Here is a 22,917-nt window from a genome sequence, read left to right on the forward strand (position 1 = left end):
CACCACTCCCTCCCTAACCAGTTGGATAACTGCTCGTTATCCAACTTTAACAACCAATTTCAGATCAGATGAACGATATCCTAATTTCAAGGAGGGTTTGCATGGCATGAAAGAACAATTCTACGTACAAACACAAAAAAATATCTGTGCTAAGCATTCAGTTACAAACATTTGGATGCTTTGAAAAGTTGTGGCAGATGAAAGATTCATTAGCTATTTAAAAAATTGAAGTTACTCATATTTTCACAAATAAAATGCCAAATTGATCAAGTCTCTATTACTATACTGTGTAACATTTATTTATCCATTGAACAAGACAATACTTCCAACATGCATAGCATACCTTCCAAATTGAATTGCAAAATATGCTTAGGCCTACTTCTTTTATGCCAAAATTCCAACAATAAAAAGTGCCATATGTACTGTGTATATTTTGTAATATCAGCCTTAATGTATATTTGTATCTTCCTCATCATTTATGAATAATTTTTAATTGTCTGGTCACTGATATCAAGTTTTGGTACAATGATAGTACTTCATGTACTTAGAGGAAAAATTGCAATAGATATTCTGATACAATAGAAGATATCATTAATTTTCAAAACTTTTCAGCTAATGTTTTGCATTTAAATGCTACATGGCATGTCTTTTATAAAATCTTTTTTTATCATTAATACAAAAAATACAATACAGAAATAAAAAAATACTTTCAATTCTAAATTTCAGTAAGTACTGTACATTTATATTACTGAACAGGTTAGCAAGAATACTCAAGAGATAAAATTAATAAATTATTTGCATGCAGTTTGAATATTATTTTCCTGTGTACAGTATACTAAAGGTCCTCTGCCTATAATTTTTTTTTTCACTTATGATGGTATAATGGTGATACTCACTTGATATGAAATTTCAATTTGTCCCATAATTTGCAATTATTGACGTTATATTTAACTAATTCTTGGTAATGGCAGCAACTCACAGCAACAACCCTACCAACCTTTCAATCTTAATAATTAAACAAAATAGCGTAAACACACAAATGCTGAAATACAGAAATACTGTTAGTTGGTACAGTACATTCACATTTGATCATATCTACTAAACCATGTGACTCACCTACTTCTGTTTAAAAGAAAAAATTACACTGGAAACATGGCTCAAGAACTTGCAAGCGGCAAATCAGTAATATCTTGTATGCACTCTAGTATTTGATGATCTCAACAATCTTACAGAATATGAAGCAAATCACTGATGTATTGAAATAGTCTACACCCAAGAATGAGCTGGGCCTGATATGTGCAGATGTCACTTAAATTTCTGGATAAATATAGGAAAAGTAGTCTTTTTAATACGTTTAAATATACAAAGACTTACAAATCCCGCGTTGCCATAGCCTCGAAACCTTATCATTTATATAGGATAAAGTTTAGCAGGGAGCAGCCAGAACTCTTGAAGAAACACTAGGTAGAATAATTACTAAAAATCTTTAGACAAAAAAAAAAAAGGATTGATGAAATGAGTTTCTTTTCAGAAGTGTACTGCATTCTTTAAAGCACCACCTATTTTAAGAGGCAAAGGCAATGCTAGTAATCAGGGTATACTGCTATGAAATGGAGGTGTTATAAAGGTAAACTGATACTAATGAGGAGCTGACTGAGCTGCTGGAAAAGCAGGTAAAATATACATGCTGGAAAAAACAGAAGTAATATCCAAAAGATTAAACTCCCAGAAATGAGGCTGGGTGAGGTGTCGGCTACTATTAAATAGTCGTAATCAGATATACGAACAATTTATGTCTGAAATTACAAGGTAGATTTCGGATTTTCTTGTTTGCAATAAGAAAATTTACAGTAAAAATAAATCAAAATGTAAGTTTTGTTCTAATTAAATTTTTCTCCAAAGCAGTTAAAGAATCATTCACTTTACATTGCACCTCAACACTTAAGATTCTTATCAACAAGTGATCAATTATAAAATTGCACATCTTTCAGTGTTGTTGTTCATTGGTGAGAAGCAGTGATGTTGAGGTATACAATGAGTGACGTTTGATACAAAATGACTGATTGAAAATATTATTTTTGACTTTTAGACATATACTGTACTACAGTATACCTCAAATGTAATTCATCGGTTGAAAAAATGGAGTGTAACCTTCATCTAATTATTTCCAGTTATTTTTCCAATATTGAATAATGATGACTGAAGAACTTTCTGAAAGAGTTTAAATAATTTTTATATTTATTCTGGGAACCGGCCCAGATAGTATTTTGTGGATATTTATTTCTCTGGTCCTCGTCTTACGTAATACACAGCCATCATTAACTTTTTTGAGTTGTATTTTCCATCAATGGGGTTAAACATAGTTGACTTGATACATAGTATTCTATATAATTTTACATATACATGTGCAGTACACTAAAATTAGTATAAAATATGAGGTTATAGTACTGTATACAGCAATTTAGTTCAAGTTAGATTTCTATGTCAAAGTCTAGTAAGGAGCTTAAAAAAATTCAAATTACTCATCACTAAGCAAAATTCTCTGAAGATTTTGCATTATACTGTACCCTAAAATGGTGAAACCCCAACATTACTTGACCCTTATAGTATTGCTTCTAATGCACAGTAGAGCCTTGCAATTATGGACTAATAAGGGGAAGGGCTATCCGATATTGCCAACTGCATTAAATCAAACAAAATAATGCCAAATTGTATATAGGAGTACTATATATGCCCAGCACCTGGGATGATATCAAAACAAGTAGCTGAGATTACCACGCATTTGTTTTATTCCTTTGTATAACATAATTAAGGAATACTGTATAAATTTCAGTAAATGAAACTCCAGAAAACACTACCAGGCAATTCGAGAACCACTGCTGCTACTGTATTTTCCCTACATTTTAAATCAAACAAAATTTTTAAAAAATCATAAACGAGACTACTAATTTGTAAATGAATATGTAAATACTGTACCATAATTTCCATATATAATACGACCTTTAGATAGGACAAGGTCAAAATTTATGGCAAATTTTAATATGTTAATCTCATCTGTAGTATAAGATGACTGCTAAATTACCAAACCATCTTATATATAAGCTAGGTTTTGTTCATGTAAAGAGGATGATATTGCAAATGTTTTACTTAATGTATCCTTAGAAATTCAAAATAAATGAAATGAAGTCTTCTATATCATGTTTTTCCTACATACTACATCAAAAGGGAAACCATTGTTTTGTTTGTTTCATCACCAATCACAGTGAGTGAACAAATTCATTTACATATCCATTTGATAATTAATGATACTAATATCTTTTAGTAAACTTTGGTATTCTATAACAAATATTACTGAAAAAGCATATTTGTCCATCTGTTCGTTTTGATTGGCAATGAAATGTAAACAAAAAAATAGTTTCTCTTTAAGGCATTGTAATTATGAAAAACTTGATACACAGTAGAATAAGCTTTACTTTGTTTATTTTTAATTCTAAAGCTACAATGAGTAAAACATCTGTAATAAGCATCTCTTCATATATTAAAAATACTATGAGTTATTTATGTGCTTAGTACATATCCTCGATAGTGGTAGCTTGAGATCACATGATGACAAAAGGAGCTGACAATTGCTTACACTTTCTTAGATGTGCTTGCATAGAAAAAAAAAGTTGGTTTCACAGATACTGTACATAACTATTCTTATAATGTGTTATTTATCATGATGATATGCAAATAATAAATAAGGTCAAATTGGTTTTAATACTCTTTTATAAATAAATATAAGTATGTCGGAACTACAGGATGTACTGATTTCGGCGCAATTTACCATGCTACCCGGACATGACTCTAGTTATCTGGATTTGGTACGTTATATCCGAAATCTGTTATGGAGTCCATTAATGCGAGGTTCTACTGTTCTTCAAAACTATATCTATTGACATGTGCCATATCTATTGATATGTGTTAGTACTAAGATAACGAAAAGTTAGCAATGAACTTATGAGCTCTGCTTATTTGGTTGTTCACACTCTTCAGTGCTGTCCCACCATCTGCTTGATATTGCTCAACACTGTGTTCAAAGTTCCAGACAGACGATATATCTTCCGTGAAGAGGGGGCTGTAAAGACAGAGACTTAAAAATGAAATCAAATCCCGTATGCAATTCATAAGCAGCTCATTCTAATCCATGTCAAATAGTACAAGATTAAGGTTTTCAAGCTGTGAATCTAAAAATATATCAAACTAATTGTTATATCTCCCATCCAATAGATTTAAAAATAAAAGAAAAGCATATTTACCTTATCTTTACAAGTTCACTGAGAGGGAGAGAAGAGAACGAACAGTGGAGATCTTCAGAAAGTTTAACTACTTCTCCAGCTTTCTCATGGGCTGACCGAAAAGGCATCTGAAGAAATTATCTCAAATTACTTAATCTTCAAAATAACATTTATGCCAAAGTAAGCCAATGAAGGAAATAAAAAAAAAAAAACTTATGAACAAAATTATTTATGAATCAGGACCTTATGACCTTGAGGTTCAGGCTAGGAGGCAATTCGGCAACATGGTGTTGCATCACAAAGTAAAAGCTAAGATTGGACACGAAGGGTAAGGAAGTAAAGGAAAAGACAGTGGTGAAGTAAAAGATACGAGGTAGGACACCAAGGACACCAAGGGAAAGGAGATAAGGGAGAAGATATTTATGAAATAAAAACTACAAGGTTGGACACCAAGGGAAAGGAGGTAAAGGAAAAGATGATCATGAAGTAAAAGCTACAAGGTTGGACACCTCAGGAAAGGAGGTAAAAGAGAAGACAATCCTGAAATAAAAGCTACATGCTTGAACACCAAGAGTTAGGAAGTAAAGGAGAAGACAATCATGAAGTAAATGCTAAGAGGTTGGACACCAAAGGAAAGGAGGTAAAGGAGAAGACAATCATGATGTAAAAGCTATGAGGTTGGACACCAAAGGAAAGGAGGTAAAGGAGAAGACAATCATGATGTAAAAGCTACAAGGTTGGACACCTCAGGAAAGGAGGTAAAAGAGAAGACAATCCTGAAATAAAAGCTACATGCTTGAACACCAAGAGTTAGGAAGTAAAGGAGAAGACAATCATGAAGTAAATGCTAAGAGGTTGGACACCAAAGGAAAGGAGGTAAAGGAGAGGACAATCATGATGTAAAAGCTATGAGGTTGGACACCAAAGGAAAGGAGGTAAAGGAGAAGACAATCATGATGTAAAAGCTACAAGGTTGGACACCTCAGGAAAGGAGGTAAAAGAGAAGACAATCCTGAAATAAAAGCTACATGCTTGAACACCAAGAGTTAGGAAGTAAAGGAGAAGACAATCATGAAGTAAATGCTAAGAGGTTGGACACCAAGGAAAAGAAGGTAAAGGAGAAGACAATCATGATGTAAAAGCTATGAGGTTGGACACCAAAGGAAAGGAGGTAAAGGGAAGACAATCATGAAATTAAAGCTACAAGGTTGAACACCAAGGGAAAGGCAGTAAAGGAGAAGACGATCATGAAGTACAAGCTACAAGGATGGACACCAAGGGAAAGGAGGTAAAGGAGAAGACAATCATGAAATAAAGCGATACAGTTGGACACCAAGAAAAAGGAGGTAGAGGAGAAAACAATTATGACGTAAAAGCTACAAGGTTTGACACAAAGATATAGGAGGTAAAGAAGACAATCATGCAATAAAAAAAAAAGCTACAAGGCTAGACATGAAGAGAAAAGAGGGAAAGGAGAAAATCATGAAATAAAAGCTATATGGTTGGACACCAAGGGAAAGGAGGTAAAGGAGAAGAGAATCATGAAGTAAACGCTACAAGATTGGACGCCAAAGGAAAGGAGGTAAAGGAGAAGACATTCATATAGTAAATTCTATGAGGTTGGACAGCAAGGAAAAGGAGGTAAAGGAGAAGAAAAAACAATAGGTGCAGCCGTTGGACTGAAGAGATAACCAAATACCCTATCAAAAAATATAGTGCGCCGATAGCACTACAACCCTGGAGAGTAAAGCTTTAGAAGGCTTTTCACACTTTTCATCTTTATCCTCTAAGGGGTACTAGTTAAAAATTTACTCTAACATAAAACTGTCATCAATACAAAATTTTTTAAGTACAAACCAAAAACATGTACCCATTTCTTGACCTGAAACATTCCTAGACAAAGAAAAACTTTAGAAAAATAGTGGATGCATAACTGTGGATAGATTCTTAAATTCTCAAATGTGAATTACGTCATTACTTATGAACTGGATAACTAATTTAACTAAACCATTTCCAGTGCCAGGTTAACCTTTCATAACACAAATTCTATTAGTCAATTCATCATCCCCCTTCATTACTCACAATTCACAGGAAATTTGCCAAGGACTATTCGGCTGCTCACTTTTTATCACCCACCACCACTTTTTATTATCCTCCATTTTGCATTTTTTTGTGTGCGTAGGTGAAAGCAGTTTTGCCGATATGACCAATTATTTCTCAGTAGTTAGTAAGAAAATAAAGTGAGTACTAGCTTTTCCTCTTTGTGCAAGAATTACCTAGTTTTCTTAATTTAGGAGTAGAATTGATATGAGCTTTCTTTTAATGACATGCCGGAGGCCTTTCTGTGAAAGGTATAGTTGATATTTAGTATAGTTAGCCATGTTCATATTCACAGCTTGTTCGGATACCATACCTCCTGCTCCTATATGCATGGGCCCAAGAAGCAGTCAAGAAAGTATGTTGGGAGGAGGTAATGAAATTGGAAAAAAAAATTGCCTCTTTCTGTCCTTCCTTCACCTGATAACCTTTGGTCTAGGATCGGGTGATGAAAGAGAATAAAGTCACCCTATGTCTTCAAGATACTTCTAGGTTTCATTTGCACGAATAAAACCACCCATTTCATCTGATGTCATACAGTATATGACAGTCAGAATGGTCTCCTGGTCAGAAAAGGTTTTGGAAATGTTTACAAAAGTAGAGTACTGTTTGATAGGAAATGCATAGGACACTTAATTCATTTCAACCTCACCACATAAAATGGCAAACTAAGAAGTTTGCTATTATTATTACTACCCAAACTACACTCCTAGTTAGAAAAGCAGAATGCTACATGCCTATGGGCTCCATCAGAGAAAGCAGACCAATGAGGAAAGGAAATAACAAATAAACTATATATGAAAAGTAATTAATGAAAAGTATTTCAAAATCAGTTATAACTTTAAAATAGATCTGGTGTATGTAAAATATGAAGAAAGAAATGTCTACAATTTCAACAGACAAGAACTTGCAATATGTTGAATTTCTGGAGTTCCATCGATTCATATCGGCCTGATTAGGAAGATCATTCCGCAATCTAGTCACAGCTGAAATAAAACCTCTAGAATACTGTGTAGTACTGAGCCTTATGACAGAGAAAGCATGAATATTAGAATTAACAGCATATCTAGTACTAAATACAGGGTGGTACAGTTTGGGAAGATCTGATTGCAAACGATGGTCAGACTTATAAAAAATCTAATGCAGCATGCATACAGAAGTAACTGAACGACCGTACTAGAGATTAATATCCAGATCAGTAATAAGGAATTTAAGACTAAAAGTTTTTGACCGACATATTAAGATGAGAGTTACGGCTGATGACCAGACAGGAGAACAATACACAAAACAATGTAGAATGAAAGAATTAATACATTTCCTCAAGATAGACTGATCACCAAAAATCTTAGAAGTTTCTTAATATCTCAATTTGTTTCCAAATGTAAATTTGCAATCAAGAATTAAACCAAGAATTTTAAATTTGTATATAGTTAGAGACATTGTCAATGCAAAGATCTGGATGTTGAGAAGCCAATGTCCTTGACCTACTTACAATAATATTTTGAGTTCTGTTAGGATTCAAACTTTATGCCCCATGCACTAATTAGAATTAGTGCATGGGGCATAAAGTTTGAATCCTAACAGAATCTCTATTAAGGGATTCAGACACCATAGGTCTACATTCAGGAGATGGAGTTGATGCAAAGAGAGTAGCATCATCTGCATTTGCAAAGAACTTGTTTTCTAGGCCAAAATCCCCGATCATACATTTATAGTATGAAAAGCAATGGGTCAAGAACACTACCCTGACGAACACCAGACATTACATTACTACTGTTACTATGGTGCCCATCAACTACTACTCTTTGCATTCTACCATCTAAAAATACAATAATAATACTAAGAAAAGACCTGACTACTTCAATCTGTTAATTTTCAAAACAAGAGCCTCCTGATTAAAGCGTTAAAGGCCGCAACAATATCAAGGCCCATCGTACAAACTTCCCGACAACAATCAATGGATTTCTGTACATTATTGGAAAATTGCTTCATATGCTCCAAAGTATTTTCAAAACCCAAGCGTGTTTTAATTTAATGGGACCGAAAGGCTAAGCTAGTTAGTTAACCTTCAAGAAAACGTGAAAACATTACTCTGCTTACGGTCAAACACATCTGCCAAAATGGTTAACTTTTCTTTGGACAACGAGGGACAGTCATCTGGTTTAAGCAAAGGAGAAACTGAGAAGTCTACACCAGAGAATGTAGATTTGACGGTAGCCCCCCCATTTATGTTCCTGCATTGTACCAGAAAAGGTTTCTTTTATGGTCAAGTTGTATTCCTTTTCAGTTGAAGCATAAACTCTCTGACCAACAGCTCTTTGTCGAGTATACAGTAGTTATTCCAATTCAAAACTGATCCATTACTATTCCTATGATGATAAGCCTCCCGTTTCTCCAAATAAGCTTGTCTACAATCCTCATAGCAGGTATGGCATAGACTTTAATGACCTGCTTACCCTAAATGATTTAAAAAATGAAAAGGTAAACAAATGTCCCCTATTGCTTTTCACCGTAACACAAATATGTACCTTGAAATAACCCTATTAAGATTATTACTGATAAATGGTTTAAAACTACCACTACTAACATTAACTCTCATAGGGGTACCCCAAAAGGTTTAAGGTATAATAAAATTGAGTTTCCCTTACCCCTTTCTTCACAAGGTAGTAGGCAACATCGGTTGAGAGCATCTCTTCAGATAAGGCTCTGCGACAAGCACTTGCATCCACCTGTAAAAATGTTATTTTTATTAATAAAATAAATTTTTGAATATACTTACCCGGTGATCATATAGCTGCAACTCTGTTGCTCGACAGAAAAACCTACGGTCAAAATACGCCAGCGATCGCTATGCAGGTGGGGGTGTACATCAACAGCGCCATCTGTCGAGCAGGTACTTAGTACTCCAAGTAAACAAAGAACCAATTTTCTCCTCGGTCCACTGGGTCTCTATTGGGGAGGAAGGGAGGGTCCTTTAGTATATGATCACCGGGTAAGTATATTAAAAAATTTATTTTATTAATAAAAATAACATTTTTCAATATTAAACTTAGCCGGTGATCATATAACTGATTCACACCCAGGGGGGTGGGTAGAGACCAGCATTACATGTTTACATTATTATGAGCTAAGTATTTTGTATTTCATTTTAGCAGTTATTCAAAATAACAAACATAAAATAAATAAGTACCTGGTAAGGAAGTCGACTTGAACAATTACTCTGCCTTTTTAAGTACGTCTTCCTTACGGAGCCTCGCGATCCTCTTAGGATGCTGAGCGACCCCTAGGATCTGAAGTATCAAGGGTTGCAACCCATACAACAGGACCTCATCAAAACCTCTAATCTAGGCGCTTCTCAAGAAATGACTTTGACCACCCGCCAAATCAAGTAGGATGCGAAAGGCTTCTTAGCCTTCCGGACAACCCAAAAACAATAATAAAACATTTCAAGAGAAAGATTAAAAAAGTTATGGAATTAGGGAATTGTAGTGGTTGAGCCCTCACCCACTACTGCACTCGTTGCTACGAATGGTCCCAGAGTGTAGCAGTTCTCGTAAAGAGACTGGACATTCTTAAGATAAAAAGACGCGAACACTGATTTGCTTTTCCAATAGGTTGCGTCGATTATACTTTGCAGAGATCTATTTTGTTTAAAGGCCACGGAAGTTGCGACAGCTCTAACTTCGTGTGTCCTTACCTTCAGCAAAGCTTGGTCTTCCTCATTCAGATGGAAATGAGCTTCTCGTATTAACAGTCTGATAAAATAGGATAAAGCATTCTTTGACATATGCAAAGATGGATTCTTAACTGAACACCATAAAGCTTCAGACGGGCCTCGTAAAGGTTTTTAAATAGAACTTAAGAGTTCTTACAGGACATAAGACTCTTTCTAGTTCATTTCCAACCATACGATAAGTTTGGAATATCGAACGATATTGGTCAAGGCCGAGAAGGCAGCTCGTGTTTGGCTAGAAAACCAAGTTGTAGAACATGTAGCCGTTTCGGATGAGAATCCGATGTTCTTGCTGAAGGCATGAATCTCACTGACTCTTTTAGCTGTGGCTAAGCATATCAGGAAAAGAGTCTTAAAGGTGAGATCTTTCAGGGAGGCTGATTGTAGCGGTTCGAACCTGTCTGACATAAGGAATCTTAGTACCACGTCTAAATTCCAACCAGGTGTAACCAAACGACGCTCCTTCGTGGTCTCAAAAGACTTAAGGAGGTCCTGTAGATCTTTATTGTTGGAAAGATCTAAGCCTCTGTGACGGAAGACTGATGCCAACATGCTTCTGTAACCCTTGATAGTGGGAGCTGAAAGAGATCGTTCTTTCCTCAGATATAAGAGAAAGTCAGCTATTTGAGTTACAGAGGTACTGGTCGAGGATACGGATACTGACTTGCACCAGTTTCGGAAGATTTCCCACTTCGATTGGTAGACTCTAAGGGTGGATGTTCTCCTTGCTCTAGCAATCGCTCTGGCTGCCTCCTTCGAAAAGCCTCTAGCTCTCGAGAGTCTTTCGATAGTCTGAAGGCAGTCAGACGAAGAGCGTGGAGGCCTTGGTGTACCTTCTTTACGCGTTGCTGACGTAGAAGGTCCACCCTTAGGGGAAGTGTTCTGGGAACGTCTACTAGCCATCGAAGTACCTCGGTGAGCCATTCTCTCGCGGGCCAGAGGGAAGCAACTAGCGTCAACCTTGTCCCTTCGTGAGAGGCGAACTTCTGCAGTACCTTGTTGACAATCTTGAACGGAGGGAATGCATATAGATCTAGATGTGACCAATCTAGTAGAAAGGCATCTATATGAACTGCTGCTGGGTCCGGGATTGGTGAGCAAAATATTGGGAGCCTCTTGGTCATCGAGGTTGCGAAGAGATCTATGGTTGGCTGGCCCCAGGTGGCCCAAAGTCTCTTGCATACATCCTTGTGGAGGGTCCATTCTGTTGGAATTATTTGTCCCTTCCGACTGAGACAATCTGCCATGACATTCAAGTTGCCTTGGATGAACCTCGTTACTAGTGAAATGTCTAGACCTTTTGACCAGGTGAGGAGGTCCCTTGCGATCTCGTACAATGTCAGAGAGTAGGTCCCTCCTTGCTTGGAGATGTACGCCAAACCCGTGGTGTTGTCCGAGTTCACCTCCACCACTTTGCCTTGAAGGAGAGACCTGAAGCTTTCCAGGTCAGACGTACTGCCAGTAGCTCCTTGCACTTGAAATGCATTGTCCTTTGACTCGAGTTCCATAATCCCGAGCATTCCCTACCGTCTAATGTCGCACCCCAGCCTACGTCCGATGCGTCCGAGAAGAGAACGTGGTTGGGAGTCTGAACAGTCAGGGGAAGACCCTCTCTAAGGTTGATATAGTCCTTTCACCAAGTCAGACAAGACTTTATCTTTCCGGAAACCGGGATCGAGACCGCTTCTAGCGTCTTGTCCTTTTTCCAGTGAAAAGCTAGATGGTATAGAAGAGGACGGAGGTGTAGTCTTCCTAGTGACACAAATTGATCCACGGATGACAGAGTCCCTACCAGACTCATCCACAGCCTGACTGGGCAGCGTTCCTTCTTCAGCATCTTCTGGATGGATAGCAGGGCTGGGGGTTGATCGTCTTGTTCAGCAACGTCCTCATCAGAGGGTTCCTCATCCGAAACTGATGAGGAAACGGCAACGGAGTGGGCAACGTCTGACTCGCTGCATCCGGTCGCACTGGTGGATGCGTGACGGAGCCGGACGCAATATCATGGCACTGCTGCACAGTCTGTGAACTGTCAACAACCATGGGTGCGCGAGGAAGTACAGCGTCAACCCGAAACTGTCTAGACTGTCTGGGCTGTGCAGTCAACACCCTACCGGGTTGCTGAGGTTGACGCACTGCGTCACAACAAGTCACCTCTGCTGGTTGTTGAACGTCTTCCTAGTGACACACTGAACGTCAACAACCACCTCCGAGCGTCGCTTAACGTCAACGTGCGACTGGCAACCCACACTGGGTCGCATCGGTGGAGGAACCACCTCAACTGGCAGACGCGAGTAGGATACCTCAGCGTCAACAGGGCGCAAAACCAACCGGTTGGAAGGTTGTTGGCCAGAAGGTTCTTCTCCGCATTTAAGTCCTCTATCAAGGACACAAGCTTGGACTGCATGTCTTGCAGCAAAGCCCATTTAGGGTCTACGGGAGCAGGTGTGGCAACAGACGGGGTTAGCGACTGAGGCGGAACCATTTACCATCCCTGGAAGCCTTGTTATGTGTGACATAATAGTACAGCAAAACTTCAAAGGCTCGACAAAAGTTGAGATGTTGACCTGTAAACAACTTGGAGCGTCTCCTGGCTAGGCGCCAGGGCGAGTCTACCAGAATTGAGAAGTCTATCTGGGCAGAGGCATGAACTCCCAAGCCGAGAACTTCTCTCGTGTCCTATCAGACTCTCGCTCTATAAGCCAGTTTAAAAGAAGGGAAATCAAAGGCTGTATCCCTAAAACTCCTCCTGGTGCAAAAACCAGTCGCCTAGCCAACGTAACGCTCTCTAGGAGAGCGAGAGAGCACTAGCTTAACAACAACGGCTTCGAAGTAGCTAGGCCTAGTGTAAGTTCTGACGTTTAGGCGAACGAGGAGCAGCAGTTACAAGATCCGGACGAAGATCCTTAAAAAATCATCATGATTTAATTAAAGTCCATAGGAGGCTAAGCAGCTTAAGGCTCCTCTCCAAATGACAGAGTCCTCAAAGGAATATCAGTAGGAGGGAGAACAGCACTTTCTCATCTACAGGAACCTTGTCCGATAAAAGCTAGGTTATCTCAGTGAGTCTCTCACTGGTGCATTAGTAGCAGACCAGAAGGCAACGTCATGTAACTGCTTGACAGTCTGTGAACTGTCAACCACAACAGGTGCGTGAGGACATACAGCACTGGTGCATTAGTAGCAGACCAGGAGGCAACGTCATGTAACTGCTTGACAGTCTGTGAACTGTCAACAACTGAACTGTCAACCACAACAGGTGCGTGAGGACATACAGTGTTCACTCGAGACTGCTTTGACTGTCTATACTGAGCAGTCAAAACAACTCTAGAATGCGGAGGCTGACGCACCGCGTCAAAACAAAACAACTTAGGTTGTTGTTGTAACTCGCGAACGTCAACGGAGGGTTCCGTGCGTCGCTGAACGTCAACATGCGGCTGGCAGGGTACACTGCGCATGGGTGGCGGGACTCTCACAGCTGGAGTGCGGGAGAAGGTAGCCTCAGCGTCAACTGAACGCACAACCGTGGTTGGTTGTAGGCTAACGGGTGCAGCGTCAACCTTCTCCGCACGAAAGTCCTGCATTAAAGATGTTAACTGTGTCTGCATGGTCTGCAGCAAAGACCACTTAGGGTCTACAGTAGCAGGTGCGGCAACAGACGGTGTTACTGCCTGTTGCGGTACCGCTTTGCCTCTCTTAGGAGGTGAGCAGTCGTCGGAAGACTGCAGCGAGTCCGAACTGACCCAGTGGCTACAACTGGGCCGTTGGACTTGCGCGGAAGGGACCGACTTGCGCTTAATAAGCTGCGAGACCTTGGTCCATGGTTTCTTACGAGAAACCTCTTCCGCAGACGAGAAGTAAATGGGCTCTCTCGTCTTTGTGTGGGTGGGGCGATCTTGGGTAGATACGCCCGAAACCACGGAGGGAAACGTCTGTTCGTTGATCAAGGCCTGACGAACCCATAAGTCGTTCGACATTACTTCTCCCCTGGGCTTGGGAGCTTGCAAGAGGTCCTGGACTAGGTGAACGACAGGCACGAACAGACGAACCCTTGGACGCAACACTGTAACACTTTGCGCATATCACTTTATCACTTCGATTTTCTGTTTTGCACTTATTTCACTGAAATCGAAACTTTTACTGATTTCTACCTGAAACACGCAATTCTACCCTTCATTAAAAGGTAGTACTGTAATTGCGAAAACAGTCGTATAATGCAGCTCATTAATACTAGCAAAAACAGAAAACATATATAAAGATAAAGAATTCAGTGGCTGGGAAAGAGACTAAACACTAGTTCAAATAAACTACGTTTACAATCTCTCACCGCACATAGCCTGGGGACAAGAATAAAACCCTAGAAACGTTTTACCTTCTTCCCCGTACAGCGACTAGGGAGGAGAGAAACACGAGAACACGTTACCCGCTTGAACGGAACGTTTTTTCTCCTCTCTCTCCCTCCGTCTCTATCTTTCTCTCTCTTTCTCTCTTGATTTCGCACCTGAGAGAAGAGCCCAATTATATATCGTCAAAAAAAACATGTTTCTGGGCTCGAACCTGTGCCGCCCAGTGAATAAGCTCCATTTAAGCACTTATTCTTAGGTAATTTACTGCTAAATATACCAGAGAAAAAATGTAAAGGAGTGCTAGGTTAACTAGCTCGCTCACCTATTGGTGTCGGTATAAAATTGGGCGTATATTCCAGAGGTCCCGCACTATTTAGATTAATCCACGACAGAGAACCCCAATAGAGGAGAGCCGTTCAACCTCACTCGGTACTACTACAATGCATCCGCTCAGAACTCAACTCCGTTTAGCACGACTTGTGCAGTAACCCGCATTTTTCTAGTGCTCTCGAATTTTGGATATTTTCTAGTGAATTATGGCTTCTTCGTCGGTTTCCCAGGAGACACCGTCTAAGTTAAGTATCAAGCTGGGTTTTACTGTATTTTGAGCAACCTAGATCGTTTAATATTTATATTATAGGAGTTTATTCTCTTCGTTCATACCGATCTTGCTTGATTTCACTACAGTTGGTACTCCTGTTTTTGAGAGCTTTTAATTTTCACTTGCGGTGTTACTATGTGTATTATTTTTATTATCAAATATTATTTGTTATTGTGAATATTCATTATTTAGCGTTTAGAATCCTCGTGGTTCAATTTTTGGGCCGATATCATTTACGTATCGCTATGGCTGCCGATCGTGCTAAGGCGGCAATGTTATTTTAGCCATCAGGTGTGTCTTTTGTGATTTAATTATTTATGTTGCATGCCTTGCCCAAAAATTTTCTATGTGTTTATTCATATATTTAACGCTATTATTATTTTTATAATGAATATTTGTGCCATTACTCCGTTTGATCTGTCTGGTTGGGGATCGTCAGTTGGTAGCCCTGCTGCCTCGTATCACGTGATCCTCCCCCACGCTCCCCCTCTAGCTAGGTGGGAGGCTAGGCTTCTCCCCCCTCCACTAAGGGACCGTTGCCTTCCCTCCTTTTAGAGGGGGTAGTTAAGTGTTTATGGACTTTGTCCTCCGGGTGGCCCGGCGGTTTAGTCTCTGTCTAGTCTGGTTGGCCACCGGTCAACAGAGTTGGATCCCGGTGCACCCTATTTTATATTCACTTTTCATTCTGGCTTATGTTATACGAAACCCTCCGGGTTCAATTGGCAGTTCTTAGTTACAGTTCCGCCCCCCTATTATTTTATAACATTTCCTATGATGATTATATATGACAGATCACTACCCCGGAGTCTCTAAAGGAATTGGTATTGAATATACCTTTATTTCCCGGCCCGGGGTCTACCCCACCCCGGGAAATCAGACACTATGTGTCTTAATTCCTTGTTATTGCATCCTTTTTTATGCTCCCGGCTTGACCGGAATGGATGGCTATACTTTAGTTTCAAGTTAGACTTATGTTTAGGCCCGGGACCCCCGGTCCCGCCCCTATGTAAGAATATTACAGTTAAGCTCTAACCTTGCGTTAGACCTATGTTAGGCCCGGGTCCTCCGGACCCGCCCCTATTAAAAAAAAAAAAAAAAAAAAAAAAAAAAAAAAAAAAAAAAAAAAAAAAAAAAAAACTTTATTTTATTTTTTACAGTCTAATCTTGTGTTAGACCTATGTTAGGCCCGGGTCCTCCGGACCCGCCCCTACTTAAAAGAATAGTGCAGTTAAGTTCTATTCTTGTGTTAGACCTATGTTAGGCCACTTAAAGAATAGTACAGTTAAGCTCTAATCTTGTGTTAGACCTATGTTAGGCCCGGGTCCTCCAGACCCGCCCCTAATTAAGAGAATTACAGTTTCTCATATACTATTCTTTTTACAGATGGTGCATTGTCTGACGCCGGCCTGTGCAGCTGTTCTGCACCAGCCTTGTGGCCACTCCGTCTGCCGATCTCACGCCCCTTGTGGGGTTCAACTGGAAGACGTTGTGGTATGGCACCCGGATAACTGTGTGATTTGCTTCGACCTCATCACTACCCTTGGATCTGACTCGGTGAGTCCCGTTGGCTATATTGCCTTCTTATTTTATTTACTATTAGTAAGATATCTATGGTCTTGAAGGACCATTGGGAGTCTCCCTTTTATAATTCCCCCTATTATTTCATGCATCCCCGGAGCAAAAGTCTGCGGCTCGGGCCACACTGAAGGTGTGGATTGGTGGGTTTGCCCGGAATGTAAAGTCTAAGCGGCCGTACGTCCTATCTGAGGACTACTGCACCATGGTTTACCCCAACGCCAAGTCTTCAGCTGCTGTGGCTAGGCATGTGGCAGCTCCCATCATTGCCCACATTGATGCCACTATAACGGATCTCATCGACCCAGAGCAAGATCCATCGGACGCCCCCGGAGGTCTGGAGGACAATGTTGCCTCCATGAACCTGGACGTCGAACCAATGTTGCTAGACGAGCCGGATACAGGTAGGGTGGTAAGTGAGGCAGGTGTGTCCGGCGCTGAGATTCCTATCCTCAGCCCCGCTCTTTCTTCTTCTTCTGATCGCTCTTCCTTTCTTGGATTTTCTGGGGACCGTGATTCGTCTCAACGTTCATACCCGGTTCCCCCTAAGGATAAGTCTACTTCAAGGACCTTACCCAAAGCTCGCAAGCCTCACAAGACTTCTCATGGCTCTAAACATGGTACGAACCCGTCTTCAAAGACCTCTGGTTCCTCCTCTAAGTCTCACGACCCGGGAGTTCCTTCCGCCCCTCCTGCTGCTAGCCCGGGCCTTTCCGAATCAGCTATGCTTCGCATCGTGTCGGAGATGCAGGAAAAGTTGGTTTCGGAGATGCAGTCGAGGATGGACACGATGTTCTCTAACTTCGGTCAGAGAATTGGGGCTTTAGAGCAAGGAGCTCCGGAGAGAGTCCAAAGCTCTCTCATACCGGATGCCTCTAAGCTCCCGCCGTTTGCCAAGAACAACCCCTGGCGGATGGCTCTTCATTCCCCGTTCTCAGACGGAATGTTGACTCTGGAGGGCCTTGGCACTCGTCCTCTAGAGGACTTTGAATTCTTTCCTCCGGGTCTGGCATTTCCATTTCATGGTTATGCCAGACTTACCGAGGAAGCTTTAGTCCGATTAGACAAGGTCCCCAAAGAGACGGTCATCTTCCCGAAGGAGCAAGCCCAATCTGTTTGGGCCAGATTTTTGAATGACATCGGCTGCACTAACACCATGCTGACGCCTCATAAAAGCTCCTTTACGATGTTCTTAATGGACAAGACCACCTTGACTCCATGCGTCAATAAGGTGGCAGAGCTTGCCTTTCAATATGCTCTGGAGGAGAAGCCCTTGCCTCCCATCCGAGAGGTGGATCCAATCTCCCTCCTTCTTCCCTCAGGTATTGAGTGTTGGGACAACGTCCATACCACCTTTACCTCCGGCAAGCTTGCAGCAGACTGTGCCTCAGTCTTGTTTAGTGAGAAGCTTCCCCGTCTCCCGGAATCTCTCATTAAACAGGAATATGATTCCCGCCTACGTGTGGGCCGTACTCTAAACCTGGCCACATCCACGGAGTCGATAGCCTTGACTTACGATACGGAGAGTATTTTTAAGTCTCTCAACAAGGCTACGTTACAGTCGTTATATTATGACTTATATGACTTTGCTACTGCTAAACGCAGATGTCGCAAGCATGTTCTAGCTGAGGCGACGATTAGACATGAACCTAATAAACTCATCCGGTCCTCCTGTTGGGGTTCGAATCTCTTCCCCGAGGATCTCGTAGAGGAAGTCTTGGCGGAGGCCACTAGGGTTAATCAGAGCCTTAAAGCCCGTTGGGGTTTGACCCCTAAACGCAAGTATGACCCCGCAAATTATCAAGCCCGGGGTAGGAAGAAGCTTAGACCATATACCTCCACCCAGTTCAGGCAACAACAGAGTGCTTCATCCAACTTCCGGCTGCCTCTTCCTCCATCTTCTGTTGCCCCTGCACAGCCTTCCACCTCTCGGGCTCCTTCGGATGACTATGTCACCGTTCTGCTACCTAAGAGCCAGCTTTCTGGTGCCTCCGCCACTTCCCCTGCCTTTAACCAGTCCTACGAGGCTCATAGCTCTTCCCAGAGTTATGGTAGAGGTAGAGGCTACCACCGTGGCTCTAACCAGAACAAAGGCAGGGGAAGAGCCTTTCGCAGAGGAAAGAACTTCCGAGGCGGACGTGGAGGCAACTCCTCAAACCAATACTGAGGTGCAGCAGGTAGGGGGGAGGCTCTATGCCTTCCGCAACAAATGGAGGTTCAGTCCCTGGGCGTTCAGTATCATCTCCAAGGGACTAGGGTGGAGTTGGATTCAAGGACCTCCTCCTCCGAACAAATTTCGTCAACATTCCACTCCGGACCTGGTCGAATTTGTCCAGGATCTTTTACAAAAGAATGCCATACAAGAAACGAAACATCTGAAGTTTCAAGGTCGGCTGTTCAGTGTCCCGAAGAAGGATTCAGACAAGAGAAGAGTGATTCTAGATCTATCCCTTCTCAACTTGTCCATTCAATGCGACAAGTTTCGAATGCTTACCGTCTCGCAGGTGCGGACCTTACTTCCCCGTGGGGCCGTCACCACCTCTATCGATCTTACAGACGCCTACTATCACGTCCCGATAGCGAGACACTTCCGTCCGTACCTAGGCTTTCGCTTAGGGGACAAAAGTTACTCCTTGGGCTCAACATTGCCCCAAGGATCTTCACAAAGCTAGCAGAAGTCGCTGTTCAGGAACTCAGGAATCAAGGGATTCAAGTAGTAGCCTATCTGGACGACTGGCTCATTTGGTCAGACACCCCCCAAAATTGCCTAAAAGCCACTCACAAAGTCATCCATTATCTTCAATCTCTAGGCTTCCAGATCAACTTCAAGAAGTCCCGTCTTCTTCCAAAATCGAAGTTCCAATGGCTCGGCCTGCAATGGGATCTTATATCTCATACTCTGTGTCTTCCCAGACCCAAGAGGTTAGAGATTGCAAGGAACACCAAACGCTTTCTCAAAGACAAAGTAAGTTCCAGACGGCTTCAAGAGAAGATTCTGGGTTCCCTTCAGTTTGCCTCAGTGACGGATCTTCTTCTGAAGGCAAAATTGAAAGATATCAATCGTGTCTGGCGTTCGAGGGCGAACCGGAAGCTCCGGGACAGGAAAGTCCGCCTTCCTCCCATTCTACGGGAAAGACTTCTTCCTTGGACAAGAGCAAACAGTCTGTCAAAGTCAGTTCCCCTTCGATTTCCGCCCCCGGAATTAATCATTCACACAGACGCATCCCTATCAGGTTGGGGCGGCTATTCTCAGCTCAAGAAAGTTCAAGGTCTTTGGACTCCCTTGTTCCGCCATTTTCACATCAATGTGCTAGAGGCCATGGCAGTTCTTCTAACCCTGAAACGTCTCGCTCTTCCCAAGAAACAACACCTTCGTCTGGTCCTCGACAGCGAAGTGGTGGTCCGCTGCCTCAACAGAGGCGGGTCAAAGTCAGGGCCTCTGAACCATGTTCTAGTAGCCATATTCTCCCTAGCAGCCTCGAACCGTTGGCATCTTTCAGCTGTCCACCTGGCGGGAGTCCGGAATGTAGTGGCAGACGCCCTGTCCCGGACCTCCCCTCTAGAATCGGAATGGTCACTCGATCTAAAGTCATTTCGGTGGATTCTCTCTCAGGTTCCCGGTCTCCAAGTGGACCTCTTCGCCACGGAATCCAACCACAAATTGAGAGTATATGTGGCTCCCAATCTAGACCCTCAGGCTTACGCCACAGACGCCATGTCACAGAATTGGGACAACTGGGAAAAGATTTATCTCTTTCCCCCGGTGAATCTTTTGCTGAAAGTTCTAGACAAACTGAGATCCTTCAAGGGACAAGTAGCCTTGGTCGCACCCAACTGGCCCAAGAGCAACTGGTATCCTCTCCTGCGGGAGTTGAGACTATACCCTCACCCGATACCCAATCCGGTTCTGTCTCAGATAGTACAAACACGCGTTGTGTACGCTTTCTCAAACATTCAGAGCGCCCTAACTTTATGGACTTTATGAAGTTTGCGGCTATGCATGGTGCCAATATTGATCCTCAAAACACCTTGTTCCTAGAATCAGATAAACGGGATTCCACCATCCGTCAGTATGACTCTGCAGTTAAAAAGTTGGCAAAATTTTTAATAGACTCAGACGTGAACTGTATGAACTTGAACCTTACAGTCACTTTCTTTAGATCTTTATTAGAATCAGGTCTGGCAGCCAATACTATCACCACTATTAAATCGGCTCTGAAAAAGATCTTCCTAGTGGGTTTTAACATAGACTTAACCGACTCTTTGTTAGCTTCAATTCCGAAAGCTTGTGCCAGACTGAAACCGGTTACTCGTCCTACCCCGGTGACCTGGTTCCTTAATGACGTACTCAAATTGGCTTCTGATACCATTAACAGTTCTTGTGATTACATGCCCCTTCTCAGGAAAACACTTTTCCTAGTGAGCTTGGCTTCCGGGGCAAGAATTTCTGAATTGGCAGCCTTGTCGAGAGACCCGGGTCATATTGACTTTCTGCCTTCAGGAGAGGTCCTTCTTTCTCCTAACAAATTCTTTTTGGCTAAGAATGAAGACCCTCAAAACAGATGGACCTCCTGGAAAATTGTTCCCCTCACGCAAGATCCGTCGCTGTGCCCTGTCACTACTCTTAGGTCTTATCTATCCCGGACCTCCTCTAACTCCTCGGGGCCTCTATTCGTTAGAGAACAAGGCGGTACCATTACTATTAAAGGGATCAGGCAACAAATTTTGTATTTTATTAAACAAGCTAACCCTGACTCTTTTCCTCTTGCACATGATATCAGGGTGGTTGCCACCTCGGTGAACTTCTTTCACCACATGAATTTTACAGACCTTTCCAGGTATACAGGGTGGAAATCACCGTCAGTGTTCAAGAAACACTACCTTAAACATTTGGAAGCCCTAAAATTTTCTACAGTAGCCGCAGGGAGCGTAGTTACTCCCGAGTAACTCACAGGTTAATGCCTTGACTCTTTATCTCTCCCTCTTACCTGCCTCATTTATACCCTATTGTATTCGTTGGTCTCGCACCTGAATACTGTTATTATATTTGTAAATTTTATGCTCCTGAGTATCTGTATATATTATCACTCACGGCATTATTATACCTACCTTATTGGATTTATGTTCATATTTAAGATACCCTTATAATTGTTTTTTGGTACTCATCTCTGATTAAAGCATCCTGTATTTCTCTTACGCTTATGTTTTTTCCTTTATTTTGCAAGTTTGGTGACATTTTTCTCTTGTATAGATTCACTGGGCGGCACAGGTTCGAGCCCAGAAAAGGGATTTTGACGTAGGAAAAATCTATTTCTGGGCGAAGGACCTGTGCCGCCCAGTGAACCCTCCCAGCTCCTCTCCCTTGGAGTCCCCAAACTTTGGGTGCTAAGGAGTTGGGTTCTGAGCGGATGCATTGTAGTAGTACCGAGTGAGGTTGAACGGCTCTCCTCTATTGGGGTTCTCTGTCGTGGATTAATCTAAATAGTGCGGGACCTCTGGAATATACGCCCAATTTTATACCGACACCAATAGGTGAGCGAGCTAGTTAACCTAGCACTCCTTTACATTTTTTCTCTGGTATATTTAGCAGTAAATTACCTAAGAATAAGTGCTTAAATGGAGCTTATTCACTGGGCGGCACAGGTCCTTCGCCCAGAAATAGATTTTTCCTACGTCAAAATCCCTTTATTTGGCTAAAGGAAAAAACTGAAAGGTTTTCCAAATAAAAAGTTCCTTTAATTTAGAATTTAAACCATTTAAGCTAAGAAAGAATGAACGAAACGTCAGAATCGATTTACTCTTACTGCAAAGTGAAACCGTGATACACTCTCTCTCTATCGTAACGATAGAGCGCATGTTGAACGTCCTGAACGTCAACAACTGCGAAGTCTAAAAAACTAAACGTTAGTTCATCTTTGAAAACAGTACGAAGACTATCAAAGAAATTCTTTCATAAAACATTAAATTTAAAAAGTTTTAAATTCTTTAAAGGCTAAATACGATATAACGGGCTCAACGTTGATTAACTTCGGTTCCAAGTTAGGACCGCCTACTATCAGGAAAGGTCGCATATAAACAAAACATAAAAATTTATTTTTATATGTTTATAATAAATGGAAAGTTAATCGAAGAGGCCTAATAAAGGCGGAGAGATATAAAATATATAGATCTATAACGTGTTAAGCAAAATTACTAAAAACCTAAACACACTTCCGTCTAAGGGAAGGGTCGGCCATTTAAAAGTGAAAGAGAGTCCATACTCTCTTTGTCACCATAATTAAATCTATC

The 22,917-nt window shown here is 41.5% G+C and overlaps 1 protein-coding gene across 1 annotated transcript in view; it reads right to left on the reverse strand.

Annotated features, from left to right (window-relative positions):
• Positions 1-2,318: 2,318 nt before the first annotated feature.
• LOC137651336 (argininosuccinate lyase-like) overlaps positions 2,319-22,917 on the reverse strand; it is a 113,189-nt gene continuing 92,590 nt past the window's right edge. The window contains exons 9-11 of the mRNA XM_068384626.1: positions 9,023-9,103; positions 4,299-4,405; positions 2,319-4,117 (exon numbers count right to left, since the gene is read on the reverse strand). Coding sequence (XP_068240727.1) covers positions 3,970-4,117; positions 4,299-4,405; positions 9,023-9,103 — 336 coding nt within the window. The 3' untranslated portion in view covers positions 2,319-3,969. The remainder of the gene's footprint in view (positions 4,118-4,298; positions 4,406-9,022; positions 9,104-22,917) is intronic.

Source organism: Palaemon carinicauda, chromosome 12, assembly GCF_036898095.1.
Source record: "Palaemon carinicauda isolate YSFRI2023 chromosome 12, ASM3689809v2, whole genome shotgun sequence".
Lineage (NCBI taxonomy): Eukaryota > Metazoa > Arthropoda > Malacostraca > Decapoda > Palaemonidae > Palaemon > Palaemon carinicauda.